This window comes from Acomys minous (genome assembly GCF_964271855.1).
Source record: "Acomys minous genome assembly, chromosome: 12".
In the NCBI taxonomy this organism is placed as follows: domain Eukaryota; kingdom Metazoa; phylum Chordata; class Mammalia; order Rodentia; family Muridae; genus Acomys; species Acomys minous.
In genome coordinates, this window is record NC_140493.1 from 5,058,484 (window position 1) to 5,076,236 (window position 17,753).

At 44.7% G+C, this 17,753-nt stretch overlaps 1 protein-coding gene across 1 annotated transcript in view; it reads left to right on the forward strand.

Moving 5' to 3' along the window:
* Positions 1 to 16,385: 16,385 nt before the first annotated feature.
* The window catches only part of LOC311579768 (uncharacterized protein), a gene marked incomplete at its 5' end in the record, with an annotated part of 29,456 nt that continues 28,088 nt past the window's right edge, over positions 16,386 to 17,753 (forward strand). The window contains one exon of the mRNA XM_084750612.1: positions 16,386 to 17,304. Within this exon, the coding sequence (XP_084606738.1) occupies positions 16,386 to 17,304 (919 nt within the window). The remainder of the gene's footprint in view (positions 17,305 to 17,753) is intronic.

The window sequence follows — 17,753 nt, forward strand, 5'->3', positions numbered from 1 at the left end:
CCGCCACACACACACACACACACACACACACACACACACACACACACACACATTGGTGAGTGGTAGTGAATCCATAGCTAATGTGCCTAAAATTGTAGGAAGCATCAGGACCAAGGTCTTGCTGTGTCTGTGACCAGACCCTTAGGGGAAGCACTGACTCAGCGTGTAGTGTTCCCAGCAAAGCAGGAGCTCTGGCGTGTGTTCGGGATACAGGGCCTGAGGTAGAAGAACACCCCAACGCCTGTAGTCTGTCTAGGTGATGGTGGAAATGATTTAGTGATGCCTCAGCAGAGTGCAAGATGCTGCGTCTGGAATCTGAAGTAGAGTCAAAGTGCATTTAGCCTGTGACAGAATGGCAGGACAGACACCCCTGAGACAAGTTTGGACATCTGATCACCCCCATGATTATAGGGTTCCTGTCCAGAAGAGACAGAGTCTACCACCAAGAACACCAGGACCATTTCTTTCATGGTAGCCCTCCTTTTTTTTTTTTTTAACCTCAGTTTCCTTCTCTATCTTCCCACGTCATATAGACTTTTATCCCTTATTGCCAGGCATATGCCACAAACCAATGGATATTTCCACTCTATACAAAATAAAATGCTTAATCCCACATGCCTAGAGACCCATCCCCTCTGGCTACATGAGATGGTGCCTCTGACAGCTCAGCCCCAAAGCCTCACACTCGTCACCACCCTCCTTTTCTGTCTTGCATTAGCTTTTCCTATTGGCTGGACCCCCAAGGGTATGTGTATCCAACCACTTCTCATGGGCTCCAGGCAAGGCATATTTATCTCCCGAGCTGCTGCCAAGGCCTCTCAACTGGGTTATTTATATATTTCTGCCATAAGCAGAATGAGCCTTGAAGATGTCAAACTTTGGGTTTGTTTTCCTTCATGCTCAGGACACAGCCTGGCCACATCCAGGCTCCCTGCCCCCCCTCCCCCGCTGCTGTGGTTTGTCTAGGTTTGTCAAGCGGTTGTGCATGAAGAGAAAAATTGGACATCCTGTCTGGAAGATCAAATTCGCCCCAAGGAACTCAACGACTCTAATCAGCAGGAAGTAGTCTAAAGAAATGTGCATGGCTTTTCCCCTTGTTTTTTCCTTGTTTACCTAGTGTTGGGGGCCTGGAAGGGATTGGGGTGAAGGGTGGTAGATACAGGAACTCAGTAAAGTAGCCCAAAAGCCAGGTTACACAGATCCTTAAGCCTCGAGGGGAGAGACGTGATAAAGACATCCCATTCCAAGGTGGCTCATTCTCTGCACATTTATCAGGTGTGGGTCTCGGTGTTAATCAACATCTTTTTTTCAAGAAGCTTCTTTGATGAAGGTTGAGTGTCAGGGGCAAGATAACACCAAGTGGCTCTCAGGAGGTCGGTGTTAATGTTGCTTTGCTAAACTCCTGCTGCATAACACTGGATTGAGCCAATGGTAACCCGGAACCCACCCCAGCGGCTTTGTAGTCATTGGTGACTATGTCTGGGTGAGCCCTGCAGAGAATGCCTGCATGAGGCAGGACTGGGGTGGGGTGGGGGAGGGGGGATGGGCAGATGGGTGTGGGTGTGGGTGTGGGTGGGGGGGTACAGGAGAACAGAAGCAGGCAAGCACTTATATCAAAGAAGAGCCCGGCCTGTAGCTCGAGTTCCAGTGTAATTTCAGAGTGAGGCTAAAGGCAGTTTGCACAGGTAATTGGACGTAGCCTTCCAGGTGGAGGCTCACTCAAAGCCCCAGGGACATCTCCTGCCCCCCATCTGCATTTCTGCAGCTTTTGATGAGCAGACTCTGAAGACAACATGGGCACCTGGCCAGTTTCTTTGGAAGTCTCTAGATGAAGGAGAGAACACACAGACTCTCCTTGTTCCTGGGCAGAGACACTGGGGAGGCGCTGCCACATGCCTCCTTAAATTAACTTTCCTGAGACCTACTAGCAAAGGCAGAAACTGCTGAGGCAGTAACAAGACCCCAAGACACCGGACAGAATCGTGCCCCGACTCCCCCAAATCCTGCCCTTTACTTAATAAAGCTCAATGAGACCACAGTTGTTTTCTCTCCAGGACAGAATGTTAGTGCCACTGTGGCTACAGAGGGTGCCAATCAGGAAGGTGGGTCAATGCCAGAAGATGCAGAGCCAGGAAGAGTTATAATCTCAGAGCCCAAAGGCAGACTTCCTTGTTTCACCAGAGAGAGCCTCACATGAGCCAAGTACCTTTTAGTCCCTGGCGGATAGTGGGGAAGTTTGGCTTCTGTGGTGCAATGACAGTGGCTCTCAGGCCAGCAGTGTCAGCACTACCTAGGAGCTCCTTAGGAAGTACCCACGTGTTGGATGACATGGTCAAACCCTGCTTGCTGTGCTGTAGCCTTGCAGTTCTTGGTTTTAGTAGGTCAGGAGTGAGTTTGAGAATTTGCCTTTCTGATGACTTCTTAGATGGTACTGATAATTCTGATGCTACGTTTATTTCCTTTTGTCTTGTATTGCCCAGTGCAAGTATGTATGGGGTGAGATACTAGCAACTAGATCCAGGTACAGATTTTCACTGGGACGAGTTTAGCACCGAGCTCAAGGCCCTCTCCTCTGAGTTCTAGTATGTAGCTTTAATGATCACCCCTCAAGTGCCCCCCATGTTGATCAGATTCCATTTAATTTCAGTCTGTGGAATGTTCCTTATGTGCCTAGACCACAATAAACACGCCTACAAACAAACAAACAAACAAACAAACAAACATCAGGCAAACAGCACAGGTTATAAAAATACAATCAAACCCAAGACGTTAGCCACTCATTAACGACCCTTTGCAGACTGGTCCTTTTAATGACGACAACATCCCTTCCTTGGTCCTAAGACGCACACTTCTCAGTTCCATGTGTCCGAGGTTCGGATGTCTTTAACGATTGATGTGTCCTTTGAACATGATTTATTCTGCTTCCCAAAGAGACCAAATATCAACAATCCCCACTGTTTACCCTTTTCAGTTGTCAGTGACTTAGAAGGAAATGATAGCACAGGTTAGCCCATATGCTAAACGCCTGCCCCCTCTCAGCCCTCACAGCTAACCCATGGCAGGGAATAATAGGAGGTGTGTTCTGGACAAGGGAACACGGGAGGAAAACAGGCTGCCCAGAGTCACACAGACGGTGAAGAAGTGGGTGGGATTCCGCTCCAATCCTGTCTGACCCCAGCGCTCACCTACGATCCCTAGCACTGCACATTGAGCCACAGGCTCTGCCTGAATGGTTTGTCTTCATCCACCTGCCTCACACCTGCTTATGTACACAGGGCGACACAGAATGATCTATGGGATTTTCCACCCGATTTAGTGAGTGTGAACTGTTAACAGTAGCGCCCGAGAGCTTTGTGTGCTTCATAGATATGGGGTGAAACAAGACAAAGAAAACATTGAAGATGTGGCACATGGTGAAGAATTTAAAATGTTGTTTGAATGTAAACTTCAGTGAGGTGCTTACTATGATTGTGACTGTTCTGTAAATAAGGAAAATGAGTGATAAAGGGGCTGGTAACTTACACACAGAGAGACAATAACACACACACACACACACACACACACACACACACACACACAAACCTACACTGATTTTTATGTGGAGAGCAGAACCTCCTGTCCAGACTTGGTCTGAGGGACCTGAGACAAAATCTCCTTCAATGCCATGACCGTCTTGTCTCTGCCCTTCTAAGATCTTTGACAGTTTTTTTCCTGTGTGTTAAACCGTGGCTCCTATGACACCGCCTCGTCAAAACCGATTTGAAGAGGGAACTTGAAGTAACGGAAACTTGTCATTCTAGAGGTGTGCCACTAGGGGGCAGTGACGGCCTAGCACTAGGTCTGAAGGAGCCCGCTATTTACTGTCCTGTTGTGCCACATGTATAACGTTCACTTTGCAATTTTTAATTAATAAGTGACAATGGTTACACAACACTGTATTTAAACAATTCATTTTTTATTTTTGAAATTATAATACAATTCAGCACTTCCCCTCCCCTTTCCTCACTCCAAGCCCTTCCCTCTGTCCCTCCTCGCTCTCTTTTAACCATGCCTTATTTCACACGTTGTTACTGCATGCATATGTATGTGTGTATGTTACTCCTATGCATGTGTTCAGGGCTGACCAGTTGGTAATGGATAACAATTGGTGTTCTGTCCCCTGCGGAAGACCACTTCATAGCTAGCGGCTGTGGACAACCTGAGGTGGCCCAATATCCCACACCTGGGATTAAAACAAAAACATATTCACATGACATAACTGGGTTTTTAAAGGAAATAAAATTCTCACTACAGATCGATGTGGAAGAGGAGGCAGGAAGATTGTAAGAGGCACGGGTGGTGAACAATTTTACGGAAACCACATTTTCCAGACACAACACATGCATACAAATCCCTAGGAAACTACTACGCAGCACAACGGGCCACCACACAGTAAATACAAAGGGATAAACTGTTGACACACAAAGTAACAGGGATAAATATAAATTTGGTCCGCAAAACTATATATTATATAATGTTACCAATCTAATATAAAAAGTGCATTTTATAGTGACAGAAAGCATATCAATAATTGCTTCAAGATAGGAAAAGTAATAAAATAATAAAGGCAAAGAAAGTGAATTAAGAATTAAAAAGAGACACAAGGAAACTCTGTGGGTAGACTTTTTACGGTGCCTTTGCTGATGCTTTCACGCAATCTACATGTGGCCAGGCTCACCAGACAGGTGTTCTTCGGTTTATATCCGTCATATTTCAACAAAGTCCTCTCAGCTGTAGTCTAAACAGGCCCATTGTGTGTTTATAGAGCTGATACTTAGATGTTTTTCCTCCCTGGCTCTCCTTTCTGTAGGTAAAGGGCTGTCCTGGTAAGAGGTGGGGCCATCCTTACGGCCTTCGCACTGGCTACGTAATGACGTGATAGCTTCCTACCCATGCGCACTGTCAAGTGGCTGTTGGTTCTATATACATTTGAGTTTCTTCTATTTGTGTGAGGTCCTGGGTCCCAAGTGGCTCCGCCCACTACAACAAAGCTGGCTCTTTTTTTTTTCCCTCCAAGCTATGGTTCTTAGCATTGCAGGTCTAACTGATAGCGACTCATGTGGAATCCCTATGAAGTTTACGTTCTGTGGGGTGATACGTGCAAACGAGACTAGTAAGAGCACATGAAAGGAAAGGTAGCGCTGTGTCAGCTGCTCACACCTAGAAACACTTCCTGCCTCAGATGCCCAGTCCACACCTGGCCTGGACTCAGGCAGATGACCGCTATCCTGCTTTCAGGTCTTCTGCTTCCTCTTCCGCTTCCGCTACTACTTCCACACTCTCCTTCCTGCCCCGCAGCACGCTACTTGCCGAGGCCACGCCCCTCTCCCTGCCTCCACCCCCTAGGGACTCCACCAAACCCCACTGCAACCCAGCTCTCCATTCTCCTTTGTCCCTTTGTGTCAACTGCCTGTATCTAGAAACTCAATTTCAAACTCCGCTCCATCCTTATTCCTACCTTCTTGTAGGCAGGAGAAACTTTGGGTTGAAGGTTTTATAGGTGGGTTGGGGTCCACTGGGGTCTCAGTTAGCTAGGACCACACCCATAGACTCCCAGGAGCCTCCCCGATCCCAGAGATACGCGCCCCCCCACAGATTTCCATTCTCTCTCCCAGCCGTCCCCCACCCCGTCTCTCCACACTTGATCCCCAGCCCCTCTCCCCAGCCCCTCCCCCACCCCCCCTCCCCCGTTTCTTCCCTCCATCCACTTCTGATGTCTATTTTATTTCTCCTTCTGGGTGAGATTCAAGCATCCTCCCTTGGGCCCTCCTTGTTGCCTAGCTTCTTTGGGTCTGTGAATTGTAGCATCGTTATCCTATACTTTATGGCTAATATTCATTTATAAGTGAGTACATACTACACATGTCTTTCTGGGCCTGGGTTGCCTCACTCAGGATGATCTTTTCTAGTTCCGTCCATTTGCCTGCAAATTTCAAGATTCCCTTGTTTTTAATAGCTGAATAGTATTCCGTTGTGTAAGTATACCACAGTCTCTTTATCCATTCTTCGGTTGAGGGACATCTAGGTTGTTTCCAGATTCTGGTTATTAAAATAAAGCTGCTATGAACATAATTGAGCAAATGTCCTTGTATGATGGAGCATTTCCTCCAATTTTCTGAGAAAGTGATAGACTGATTTCCAAAATGGTTTGTACAAGGTCGCACTCCCACAGCAATGGAGGAGTGTTCCCTTTTTTCCACATCCTCACCAGCATGTGCTGTCACTTAAGTTTTTTTTTTTTTATCTTAGCCATTCTAATGGGTGTAAAATGGATCCCAGAGTCATTTTGATTTACATTTCCCTGATGACTAAGGACATTGAACATTTCTTTAAGTGCTTCTCAGCCATTTGAGATTCCTCTGTTGGGAATTCTGTTTAGATCTGTATCCCATTTTTTAATTGAGTTATTTGGTTTGTTGATGTTTAATTTCTTGAGTTCTGTATATATTTTGGATATCATCCTTCTGTTGCATGTAGGGTTGGTGAAGATCTTTTTCTATTCTGTAGGCTGCTGTTTTGTCCTATTGACATTGCCCTTTGCCTTCAGAAGCTTTTCAGTTTCATGAGGTCCCATTTATTAATTGTTGAGCATAGTGCCTGAGCTGTCGGTGTTCTGTTCATTTCTTCAGAGACTTGAAGTTCTTATCATACAAGTTTTTAACTTGCTTGGTTAGAGTTACACCAAGATATTTTATATTAGCTGGGGGTGGTGACATGTGCCTTTAATCCCAGCACTCGGAGAAGCAGAGGCAGGGGGATCTCTGTGAGTTGAGGCCAGTCTGATCTACAAAGTGAGTCTAGGACAGGCAAGACTGCACAGAGAAGTTCTGTCTTGAAAAACAAAGTTTACATTATTTGTGGCTATTGTGAAGGGCGTTGGTTCCCTGATTTATTTCTCAGCCCATTTGTTGCTTGTATACAGGAGGGCTACTGATTTTTTTTTTTTAGTTAATTTTGTATCCAGCCATTTTGCTGAAGGTGTTTATCAGCTGTAGGGGTTCTCTGGTAGAATTTTTGGGGTCACTTATATACACTATCGTATCATCTGCCAGTAGTGAAGCTTTGACTTCTTTTCCAATTTGTAACCCCTTGATCTCCTTTAGTTGTCTTATTGCTCTCGCTAGGACTTCAAGTGCTGCACTGAATAGATATGGAGAGAGTGGGCAGCCTGTCTTGCCCCTGATTTTAGTGGAATTGCTTTAAGTTTCTCTTCATTTAACTTGCTGTTGGCATCGGCTTTATTGGGTTTAGGTACGCGCCTTATATCCCTGATCTCCCCAAGGCTTTTAACGTGAAGGGGTGTTGGATTTTGCCAAAGGTTTTTTTTCAGCATCTAATGAGATGATCATGTGGGTTTTTTCCCTTTTGTTTATATGATGGATTACATTGATGGAATTTTGTGTGTTGAGCCATCCCTGCATCTCTGGGATGCATTCTTGGACTTGGCTTGTAAGTATTTTATTGACCATTTTTGCATCAGTGTTCATAAAGAGGTCTGAAATCCTCTTTCTTTGTTGAGTCTTTGTGTGGTTTAGGTATCAAGATGACTTGTGGCCTCACGGAATGAGTTTGGTAATGTTCCTTCTGTTTCTATTTTGTGGAATAGTTTGAGGAATATTGTTACTAGCTCTTCTTTAAAAGTCTGGTAGAATTCTGCACCGAAACCATCTGGCTCTGGGGCTCTTTTCTAGTTGGGAGTCTTTTAGTGACTATTTCTATCTCTTTAGGGGTAACAGCTCTGTTTAAATAGTTTACTTACCCCCAATTAAACTTTTGTAAATGGTATCTATCAAGAAATTTGTCCATTTCATTCAGATTTTCCAATTTTGTGGAGTGAGGTTTTTGAAGTAAGACCTAAATAAATCTTTGGATTTCTTCAGTGTCTGCTGTTATGACCCCTTTCTCATTTCTGATTTTAATTTGGATACTCTCTCTCTCTCTCTCTGTCTTTTAGTTAGATTGGTTAAGGGAATGTCTATCTTGTTGATTTTCTCAAAGAACCAGCTCTTGGTTTTGTTCTTTGTATTGTTTTCTTTGTTTCTAATTTATTGATTTCGGGCCCAAGTTTGATCATTTCCTGCTGTCTACTCTTCTTGGGTGTTTCTGCTTCCTTTTCTTCTAGAGCTTCCAGATGTGTGATTAAGTTGCTAGTACGGGATCTCTCCAGTTTCTTTATGAAGGCGCTCAGTGCTATGAACTTTCCTCTTAGCACTGCTTTCATGGTGTCCCGTAAGCCTGGATATGTTGTGCCTTCATTTTCACTGAACTCTAGGAAGTCTTTAATTTGTTTGTTTCTTCCCTGATCCAGTGGTCATTGTGTAGGGAGTTGTTCAGTTTCCATGAGTTCGTAGGTTTTCTGTTGCTTCTGTTGTTGAAGTCCAGGTTTAATCCATGGTAGTCTGATGAGACATAGGAGTTAGTTATTTCAATTTTCTTGTGTCTGTTGAGGCTTGCTTTGTTATTGACTGTATGGTCAGTTTTGGAGAAGGTTTCATGAAGGAAGTGAGAAGAAGGTATATTCTTTTGTGTTTGGGTGAAATATCCTGTAGATATGTTAGATTCAGTTGACTCATAACGTCAGTTAGTTTCACTATTCCTCTGTTTAGTTTCTGTCTGGATGACTTGTTCGTTTGTGAGAGTGGAGTGTTAAAGTCTCCCACTATTAATGTGTGGGGTTCAGTGTATGATTTAAGCTTTAGTAATGTTCCTTTTATTAATATGAATGCTTTTGCATTTGGGACATAGATATTCAGAATGGAGATGTCATCTTGGTGGGTTCTTTCCTTTGATGAGTATGAAGTGTCCTTTCTATCTCTTTTAATTAATTTTGGTTGAGAGCCTATTTTATCATATATTATAATGGTTACTCCAGCTTGATTGTTGGGTCTGTTTGCTTGGAAGACATTTTCCACCCCATTACTCTGAGGTAATGTCTGTCTTTGTTGCTGAGATGTGTTTCTTGTATGCAGCAGAATGATGGATCCTGTTTTAGAATCCATTCTGTCAGCCTGTGTCTTTTTATTGAGGAATTGAGTCCGTTGATATTGAGAGATATTAATGACCAATTGTTGTTCATTCTTGTTATTTTTATGTTGGTGTTGGGGGATGGAGGGAGGGAGAGAGAGAGAGAGAGAGAGAGAGAGAGAGAGAGAGAGAGAGAGAGAGAGCAAGAGAGAGACAGAGAGAGAGAGAAAGAGAGAGAGAGAGAGAGAGAGAGAGAGAGAGAGCGAGAAAGAGAGAGATCCTTTTTTGTTTGCTGGTGTGGTGTGGAATTATTAATTTCCATGTTTTCTCATTGGGTTGGAGTTTTCCTTCTAGTATCTTTTGTAGGGCTGGATTAATGGGTAAATATTATTTAAATTTGGTTTTGTAGTGGAATATTTTGTTTTCTCCATCTATGGAGATTAAAAGTTTTGCTTGGTATAGTAGTCTGGCTGGTAGCTGTGGTCTCTTAGCGTCTACTATATATCTACCAGGTTCTATTGGCTTTTGAAATCTCTGTTGGGAACTTGGCTGTAATTCTAATAGGTTTGCCTTTATATCTTACTTGGCCTTTTCCTCTTGCTGCTTTTAATATTCTCCCTTTGTTCTGTACATTTAGTGTTTTGATTATTATGTGCCAAGAGGATTTTCTTCTCTGGTCCAATCTATTTGGTGTTCTGTAGGCTTCTTATAAGTATATAGGCATCCCTTTCTTTAGGTTGGGGAAGTTTTCTTCTATGATTTTTTTGTTGAAAATATTTTCTGGGCCTTGGACCTGGGAGTTTCCTCCTTCTTCTATTCCTATTATTCATAGATTTGTTCTTTTCATAGTGTCCCAGATGTCCCGGATGTTTTGTATAAAGGAGTTTTTAGATTTAACATGTTCTTTGACTGATGTATTGATTTCTTCAATCATATTGTCTATTCCTGAGACTCTGTCTTCCATCTCTGGTATTCTGCTAGTGCTGCTTGTGCCTGTAGCTCCTGTTCTCTTCCCTTGGTTTCCCACCTCTAGAATTGTCTCAGTTTGGGTTTTCTTTACTCTCCATTTCCAGGTCATAAACAGTTTTATTAATTTTCTCCACCTGTTTGATTGTATTGTCCTGTATTTCTTTAAGGGATTTATCTATTTCCTCTGTAAAGGCCTCTATCATCTTTTTAAGATTGGATATCAGGTCATCTTCTTGTGATACAGCTGTGTTAGGATACTGAGGCTTTTTTTTTTAATAGTAGCGTAGCTGGGCTCTCATGATGCCATGTTGCTCTGGCTTATGTTTATTGTGTTCTTATGCTGGCCTTTAGCCTCTGGTTGTCCCTGGCATTAGCTGGATGTTTCTGATGCAGCACTAGTTAGGGAGGCAGGCAGAGCCTCGAGCCTGATGATAGAACTCAGGGAATAGCCTGCTGCTCACCTCTGCTGCCTGTGCCCAGGTGGACCAGGCAGGCAGGGAATTGGTGGAGAGGAATCTAAGCTGGAGTGTCCTGCTCCCCCAACCCCACAGGCCTCCTTGGGAAGGTGGGTGATGGGTGTCAGAGGACAGTGTGCAGCTCACCTCTGCTGGATGTGTTCCCAGTGGATCAGGCCTCAAGTGAATTTTGAACAGCTGGTATATCAAAATGCTATCACAAGAAACCCATAGTCTAGAGCTAGACACTACTTAAATGGTGGCTGCAACCACCCACCAACTAATCATAAACTCTTCATTGTTTACCATCAAGACATCATCCCTTAGTGTCAAGCGAATGTCACGGCAGTTTAAACTGGTAAGTGTATCCGGAACAACTGATTTATGGGTTGAATAAGAAATGTCCCCCATAGTCACGAGCCATTTGAGCACTTGGACATTAGTTGGCGGCACTGTGTGGGGAGGAGTAGGTGGTGTAGCCTTGATGGATGACATGTGTTACTGGGGACGGGGTTTGAGAGTAAAAGCCTTGTGCAGTCTCACTGCTTCATAGTCACAGCTGAGATGTGGACTCTCAGCCTCTGCTTGCTGCTTCCATGCTGTCGTTGCCAAAAAAAAAAAAAAAAAAAAAAAAAAAAAAAATCAATGGTTTGATTTTTACCAATAAAGACTCCGGGAGCCAGATGAAAGCCTGCTAGCTCAGAGAGACAGAGAAAGCCCCCAGCTGACCTTCCTCTTCCTCAGCTGACACCTCAAAAGAAGCAATGCTCCTCTCCCATGCTGTCTCAAAAAACCCTCAAACTGAATGTCCCTCCCTTCTACTTCCTGTGCTTTTTTCTACCCACCCTCCTGACTTCCTCTCACTCTCTATGGTGTGCTCTCTGCCAACTGGCTGCTTGCCCTGCCTCTTGACCTATGGTTGACTTTATTTATTTATTTATCTATTTTTTTTGGTTGTCTGAACTTTATTTAATCCTGTTTACAATATTCAAGCAGAAGGCTCTTGGATTAAAGGTGTGTGCTAGGGCTGAGCCTCACAACAACTAGAAACAGTTTTTCCCAGCAAACAACACAATCTCAGGGGTCACACTGTGATCAAATATCCTGCAACATCATGCCATGGTGGTCTCCTGTCCTGTTCTCCCTTCTATAAACTTCTTTTGGCATTGGTGTTTATTACAGCAACAGGAAAGTAACTAATACACGGTATTAACTATTTCCATCTGTAGGCATTATTGTGAACAACCCACATAACATCTGTAGGGAAGCTCCTCGGAGTCAGTACAGAACACACCCAGACACCAAGTTCTCAGCACAAAGGAGATTAGCCCAGAGGGACAAACTAGGGCGTGTGCTGCTGCCTCTAGATTGGACAAATGTAGTGGCAGGTATCTCTGCAAGGGTGGTTTTTAATGAGAAAAGGGGGAAGTCTGTGCCAGGATGAATTGATAAGTCCTGTTGGACAGGACAGCCAGTGTAGCCAAAGAATAAATTTTGGTGGCAGGACCTTGGTTTTTAGTCTCAGGGATGAGTCAGTGGCCAGATAAGGAAATAGACATTGGGAGCTATCTTTAGGAATGTAATCTAATGGTTTGTCAAGGGAGAGAGCAGTGAGGTGGACAAAATCTACCAGCACCATGCTTGCTATGCTCAGGCCTGTTAGAGAGCCTGTCAACATCTGTGATGACAAGTTATGCTAGGAAATGTCTTTACAATGTCACAAAGCATACAAAGGGCACTCTAGAAAGTTCTCAGTTTGATGTAGAAGTTAATTCATTGCCAGAAGAGGTACTGTAAGGAAAATGGAATTCTTACCAGTTCACATTTCATAACGTATCTACTGATATTTGCATTCTGTCCACCTTGCCATCCTGAGTTATGTCTGTTGTTCCTTTTATAAAACAGAAAACCTTACTGACATTCTTCTTGAGGAGGCACCTTTTTTGATTGAAGGCCAAGTGCCCCCAGGTGAAAAAAGAAGAAGAAGAAAGACCTACATCTGAGCCCATTTCTCTATGTAAAGATGTCTAAAATGCTCATTAGCTCTGGGTCTGGATCAGTGTTTACACACAGCCTTTCATTATCTTTAGAAATAAAACCCATTTCTTGTTCTCGCACTGAGATGAGATCGTGATGTAAGAGAAGGTCATTGGTGCCTTCAGAGCATCTTGAAGAAGCTTGGTTCTTGGAAGGCCATTGTTATAGATGGCTTTCTGCTCTTCAGAGCAGCATCGGCACAGGACTCAGCCCGAGGGAGGGCAGCAACGGGGAGTGCTCAGCATCACTGATGACTGTTTCCTCTTGGGCTAGAGGAGGGAGGAAAGGGATCCTAACAGCTCTCCTGGACTTCAAATTCTGGCTGCCCTCAGCTGCCTGGAGCCTGTGTGCAGATGCCATTTTCTCTCCCTCAGTCTGTAACCTTAATGCCATCTGCAAAGCCCTTTCCCCATGGCAGGTCCTTTTCCTGCGTGTCCATAGGCCTCAGAGATTGGGGTGTGGGCATCTCCTGGGAGGGCATCTTGCCTGCTACAGAAGCTACATTTTTGACTTTTGTAAAGTACATGTGAGGTACAAAGAAATATCCGAACCCCATGAATTGCTTATTTTTGAAAAAATAGTCTGAAACAAATACAGCAGATATATAATAGATAAAAATGTTCATACTTGATCACATCAAATACAGTTATTGGAAGTCAAATCAGAAAATATTGAAAAGTGTGTGAAAGAATATAAAATAATTAACTTCAGAGAAAGTAAAATAAAACTACCAAACTGACTTATTTTTAAATTTTTAAATTTATTCTTCACTCCTGACTAAAGTTTTTCCTTTTTCCTCTCCTCAGAGTCCCTCTCCTACCTCTCCCCTCCTCTCTCCTCTCCCTTACATCCACTCCTCCACTAAAATGACTTCTCAAGAGCAATGTCAGTCAAGTAAGAAAATGATAGGATATCTTTGAACACACACACACACACACACATACACACACACACACAAACACACACATACACACATACACACACATACACACACACATACACACATACACACACATACACACACACATACACACACACACATACACACACATACACACACACACACATACACACACACATACACACACACACATACACACACACACATACACACTATCTTTGAACACACACACATACACACACACACACATACACACACACACACACATACACACACACACATACATACACACACACACACACACACACACACACACACACACACACATTTTTCAAGTTACCCATTAGGCCAGACATGATAGCACACAGGATTTGAACATCAGAGGCAAGTGGAGTCTGTGAGTCCCAGGTCATCTAGGGCCACATAATGAGAACTGGGTCTAAAACAAAAAATGATGCACTGGGAGTCTCTGCCCATTGAGCGTTACAGATCGTGCACATGTGCAACCACACATACGAGATCACTACACGATAACCCATAAGTATGTATAAGTGAAATGGTAAAAGCCATAAAGACGGAGTCATATAGAGACTTAAAATGTAGAGGTAAACATCGCCATAAGACTCTCCCTAAACAGAGCCTTGAAGAGACGCTTTCGTGAGGAAAGGAGATGTTCACACAAGTTGTTCACTTTTGCCCTAACTCCAGGGTCCTCTTCAGCTGCGCCTACTTGGTGTCAAAGTCATCAGCTGAGCTCAAGTCTAGCTACTGAGCTTTTCAATTCTGGATGCAGATCAGGTGAGTAAAATAAGTAAGTGTGTTGGCAAATGCAAATTATCACCAACTATACAGCAAGCATGTTATATATAACATATGTTATTATACATAGTAGCTCTAGAAGAACAGCATTGGGGAGGTGGTTTAAAATAAGCAGCGAATCACTTAACCTCAACGGGAATTCACAGCGGAGTCACTTAAGTAACCCTTTTAAGCCAAAGAGCACAAATCCACCCCAGGAGGCACATTCTAGCAACCAAGAGACTCAGCTGTCCCCTGGGCTTTCAGGTCATTGCTCCTCGGTTGCATTGGCCACCTTAACACAGTGGCCTCCTTTGTTAGGTCGGCGTCCTTAGCAGTATATCAACAGCGACAGAGAGGTGACTGTGTAATTGTGCTATAGAGGGGTTGCGAAAACTTTGCTGCGATACTCATTAGGAATTTGAAGTCTCAGGGCTTTCCTTCTCTTTGTAGTTAAACCTGTGAAGGGGTCGTTTATGCTGTCAAAGTTCAGAAAGGCTTATTTGAAGGGCGAGTGCACATCTTTATGCATAAAAGATCTTAACTAGAAATGGCAATGTCAGACCCTGAGATTGTTCACGGTCTCTTTTGAGTTTCTCCTGCATTCAGAGAGGTGCCAAAGACTTTAGGAAAATGGGACGCATCTGCACAAGGAGAAGACGGAGCCACGGTAATGCTTTCCCTCTGTCCCGGCTTTCCCCAGTGTCCAGCATTCTAGCTCTGTCCTGATCAGGCACTCCCCCTGCCTCCTAGCCCTGTTGTCTGCAGTTTGGCACCTGCACCAACAGTCGCACCTTCCTCTCTGGTTTGGGAAGTCAACGTTTCTGTTATGTAAGAGGTCTGGCTTATTCCTCAGGATAATTTCTCTTCCTCTTTTAAAGAAAATTAACTATGAGTTGGAGGTGAGGAAAGAAAATTGGGTAAGTCTTCAGCACTTGCTCTGTCGTTAGCCCCAGACTAAAACCAGTACGTTTCCTCACAGTCTTCCAGAACAGTTAGGTCTTAGCTTGTTCTCTCTCACACGTGCAACAACTGAGATGTGATCTGCAAATCCAGGAGGGCAGGAGCAGGGAGCGGCAGGTATGTATGAGGGTGTGGTAGGTGAGGACATCTGTGATAGGTACAGGGAAACCTGTGAGTCACAAAGAATTCCAAACATACAAAGTGCAGATAGTAGCCACGCGTACAGCTATCCATTTGCCCACTAGGTATCTCTGAGGTTTGTGGCAGTACAGAACAGGGTACACATCTTCCCAGTTGACAGACGTTTGCCCACTGCCCTTGCCACATCTGTTCTAATGCATGCCATGTAAAGTCCCTTGTTGGTCCCTAAGCAGGCCAGCGCTCTGAGTAGTAAAGCTGCAGGCTGTTCTGCCCCAAGTTATGCATACTGTCCATCCGCTCATCAACACATCAATTTTTTATTTTGAGATAATGCATTCTGAGAAACGCTGAGCCATTTACAGAGCTAGATATTTTGTGTGTCCCCTTCTGAAAATGTTGTTTTTTCCAGACAGGTCTTTTTTGGAGGGGAAGGTCTTTTTTTGGAGAAGAGCCACTCACACCGTGCCTAATTGTGACAGCAGCCACGTAAACAGTGGCAATGTTCTCAGAGTGGTTTCCACTGAAAACTGAGACTCGGAGTCTGAATAACTGAAGCACCGAAGACAGTGACACTGCAGTGCCGGGTTAGAAAAGAACGATGGCTTTAATCCCGTGAGTGTCACAAGGCTCTAACACAGTGCATGTGACCTGAAGGAGCTCTGACTCCAGAGCAGCACAGTCTCCAAGTCATCTACCTGAAAATCTCCTTGTAAGAGTTCCACTCTGGTCTGTAGTTCTTTTCTTTTTTCTAATATATATATATATATACTTTAGTTTTGTCTGTGTTGGTGTTTTACCTGCATGTAGGGTCCATATGAGTGTGCTGTAGCCCCTGGAACTAGAGTTGCAGACAGATTCCCATGGGTGCTGGGAATCGAACCTGGGTCCTCTGAAGAGCAGCCAGTGCTCCCAAAACCTATACCCATCTTTAAAGCTATCTATAGAGCTTCTGAGGCTCTGCTCTAGTGACCTGGGCAAGTTAATCATTTTTAAGCGTGCATTTTTAAATAGTGTGAAACCCTGACTAGGAAAGGGGGCCAGGCACTTACATGTTTATTAGGCAAAGGAAGGGGTGTCACCAATCTACTTCTCACATTTCAAAAGAAATGTTGCCGGTGATGAGGAACCACAGCACGGTCCCCGAGTTCATCCTCCTTGGGCTACCCGGTGATGCTCAGGTCCAGGCCTTGCTCTTTGTGCTTTTCCTGGTGATTTATCTTCTGACTCTCGTGGGGAACCTGCTCCTGCTGGTGGTGGTCAAGACTGATCCTCATCTCCACACTCCCATGTACTTCTTCCTGGGACAACTGTCCTTCCTCGACCTCTGCCACTCATCTGTCACAGTGCCCAAGCTCTTGGAGAATCTCCTCTCCGTGAAGAAGACCATCTCAGTGGAGGGCTGCCTGGCTCAGGTCTTCTTCGTGTTTGCCACTGGAGGCACCGAGTCCTGCCTACTGGCAGTGATGGCCTATGACCGCTACGTGGCCATCAGCTCCCCTCTGCTCTACGGCCAAGTGATGAACAGACAGCTGTGTGCAGGGCTGGTGTGGGGCTCCTGGGGCCTGGCTTTTCTGGATGCTCTCATCAACATCCTTGTCGCTTTGGATTTAGACTTCTGCGAGGCTCAGAGTATCCACCACTTCAGCTGTGAGCTGCCCTCCCTCTACCCTTTGTCTTGCTCTGACGTGTCTGCGAGCTTCACTGCCCTCCTCTGCTCCAGCGTCATCCACTTCTTTGGGAACTTCCTCCTGATAGTCTTGTCCTACGTCCGTATCTTGCTCACCATCCTGGGCATAAGCTCTGCCTCGGGGAGGAGCAAGGCCTTTTCTACCTGTTCGTCCCACCTCACTGCAGTGAGCTTCTTTTATGGCTCTGGGTTGCTCCGCTATCTACTGCCAAATTCGGGGTCCACTCAAGAGCTGGTCTTTTCTTTGCAGTACAGTGTCATCACCCCGATGCTGAACCCCCTCATCTACAGCCTGAACAACAAGGAGGTGAAGGCAGCTCTGAGAAGGATGCTACGAAGATATTTGGAGTGTCTCAAATAGTGGCCTAAAAGCCAGGATGATGGGGAAGTGGGCGGAACTCTCTTGAACGATGCTGGGATGTGGAGAATGCATGGTGCTGGGATGTGGAGAATGCATGATGCTGATGCTGGGATGTGGAGAATGCATGGTGCTGATGCTGGGATGTGGAGAATGCATGATGCTGGGATGTGGAGAATGCATGGTGCTGGGATGTGGAGAATGCATGGTGCTGATGCTGGGATGTGGAGAATGCATGATGCTGGGATGTGGAGAATGCATGGTGCTGGGATGTGGAGAATGCATGGTGCTGATGCTGGGATGTGGAGAATGCATGATGCTGGGATGTGGAGAATGCATGGTGCTGGGATGTGGAGAATGCATGGTGCTGATGCTGGGATGTGGAGAATGCATGATGCTGGGATGTGGAGAATGCATGGTGCTGGGATGTGGAGAATGCAT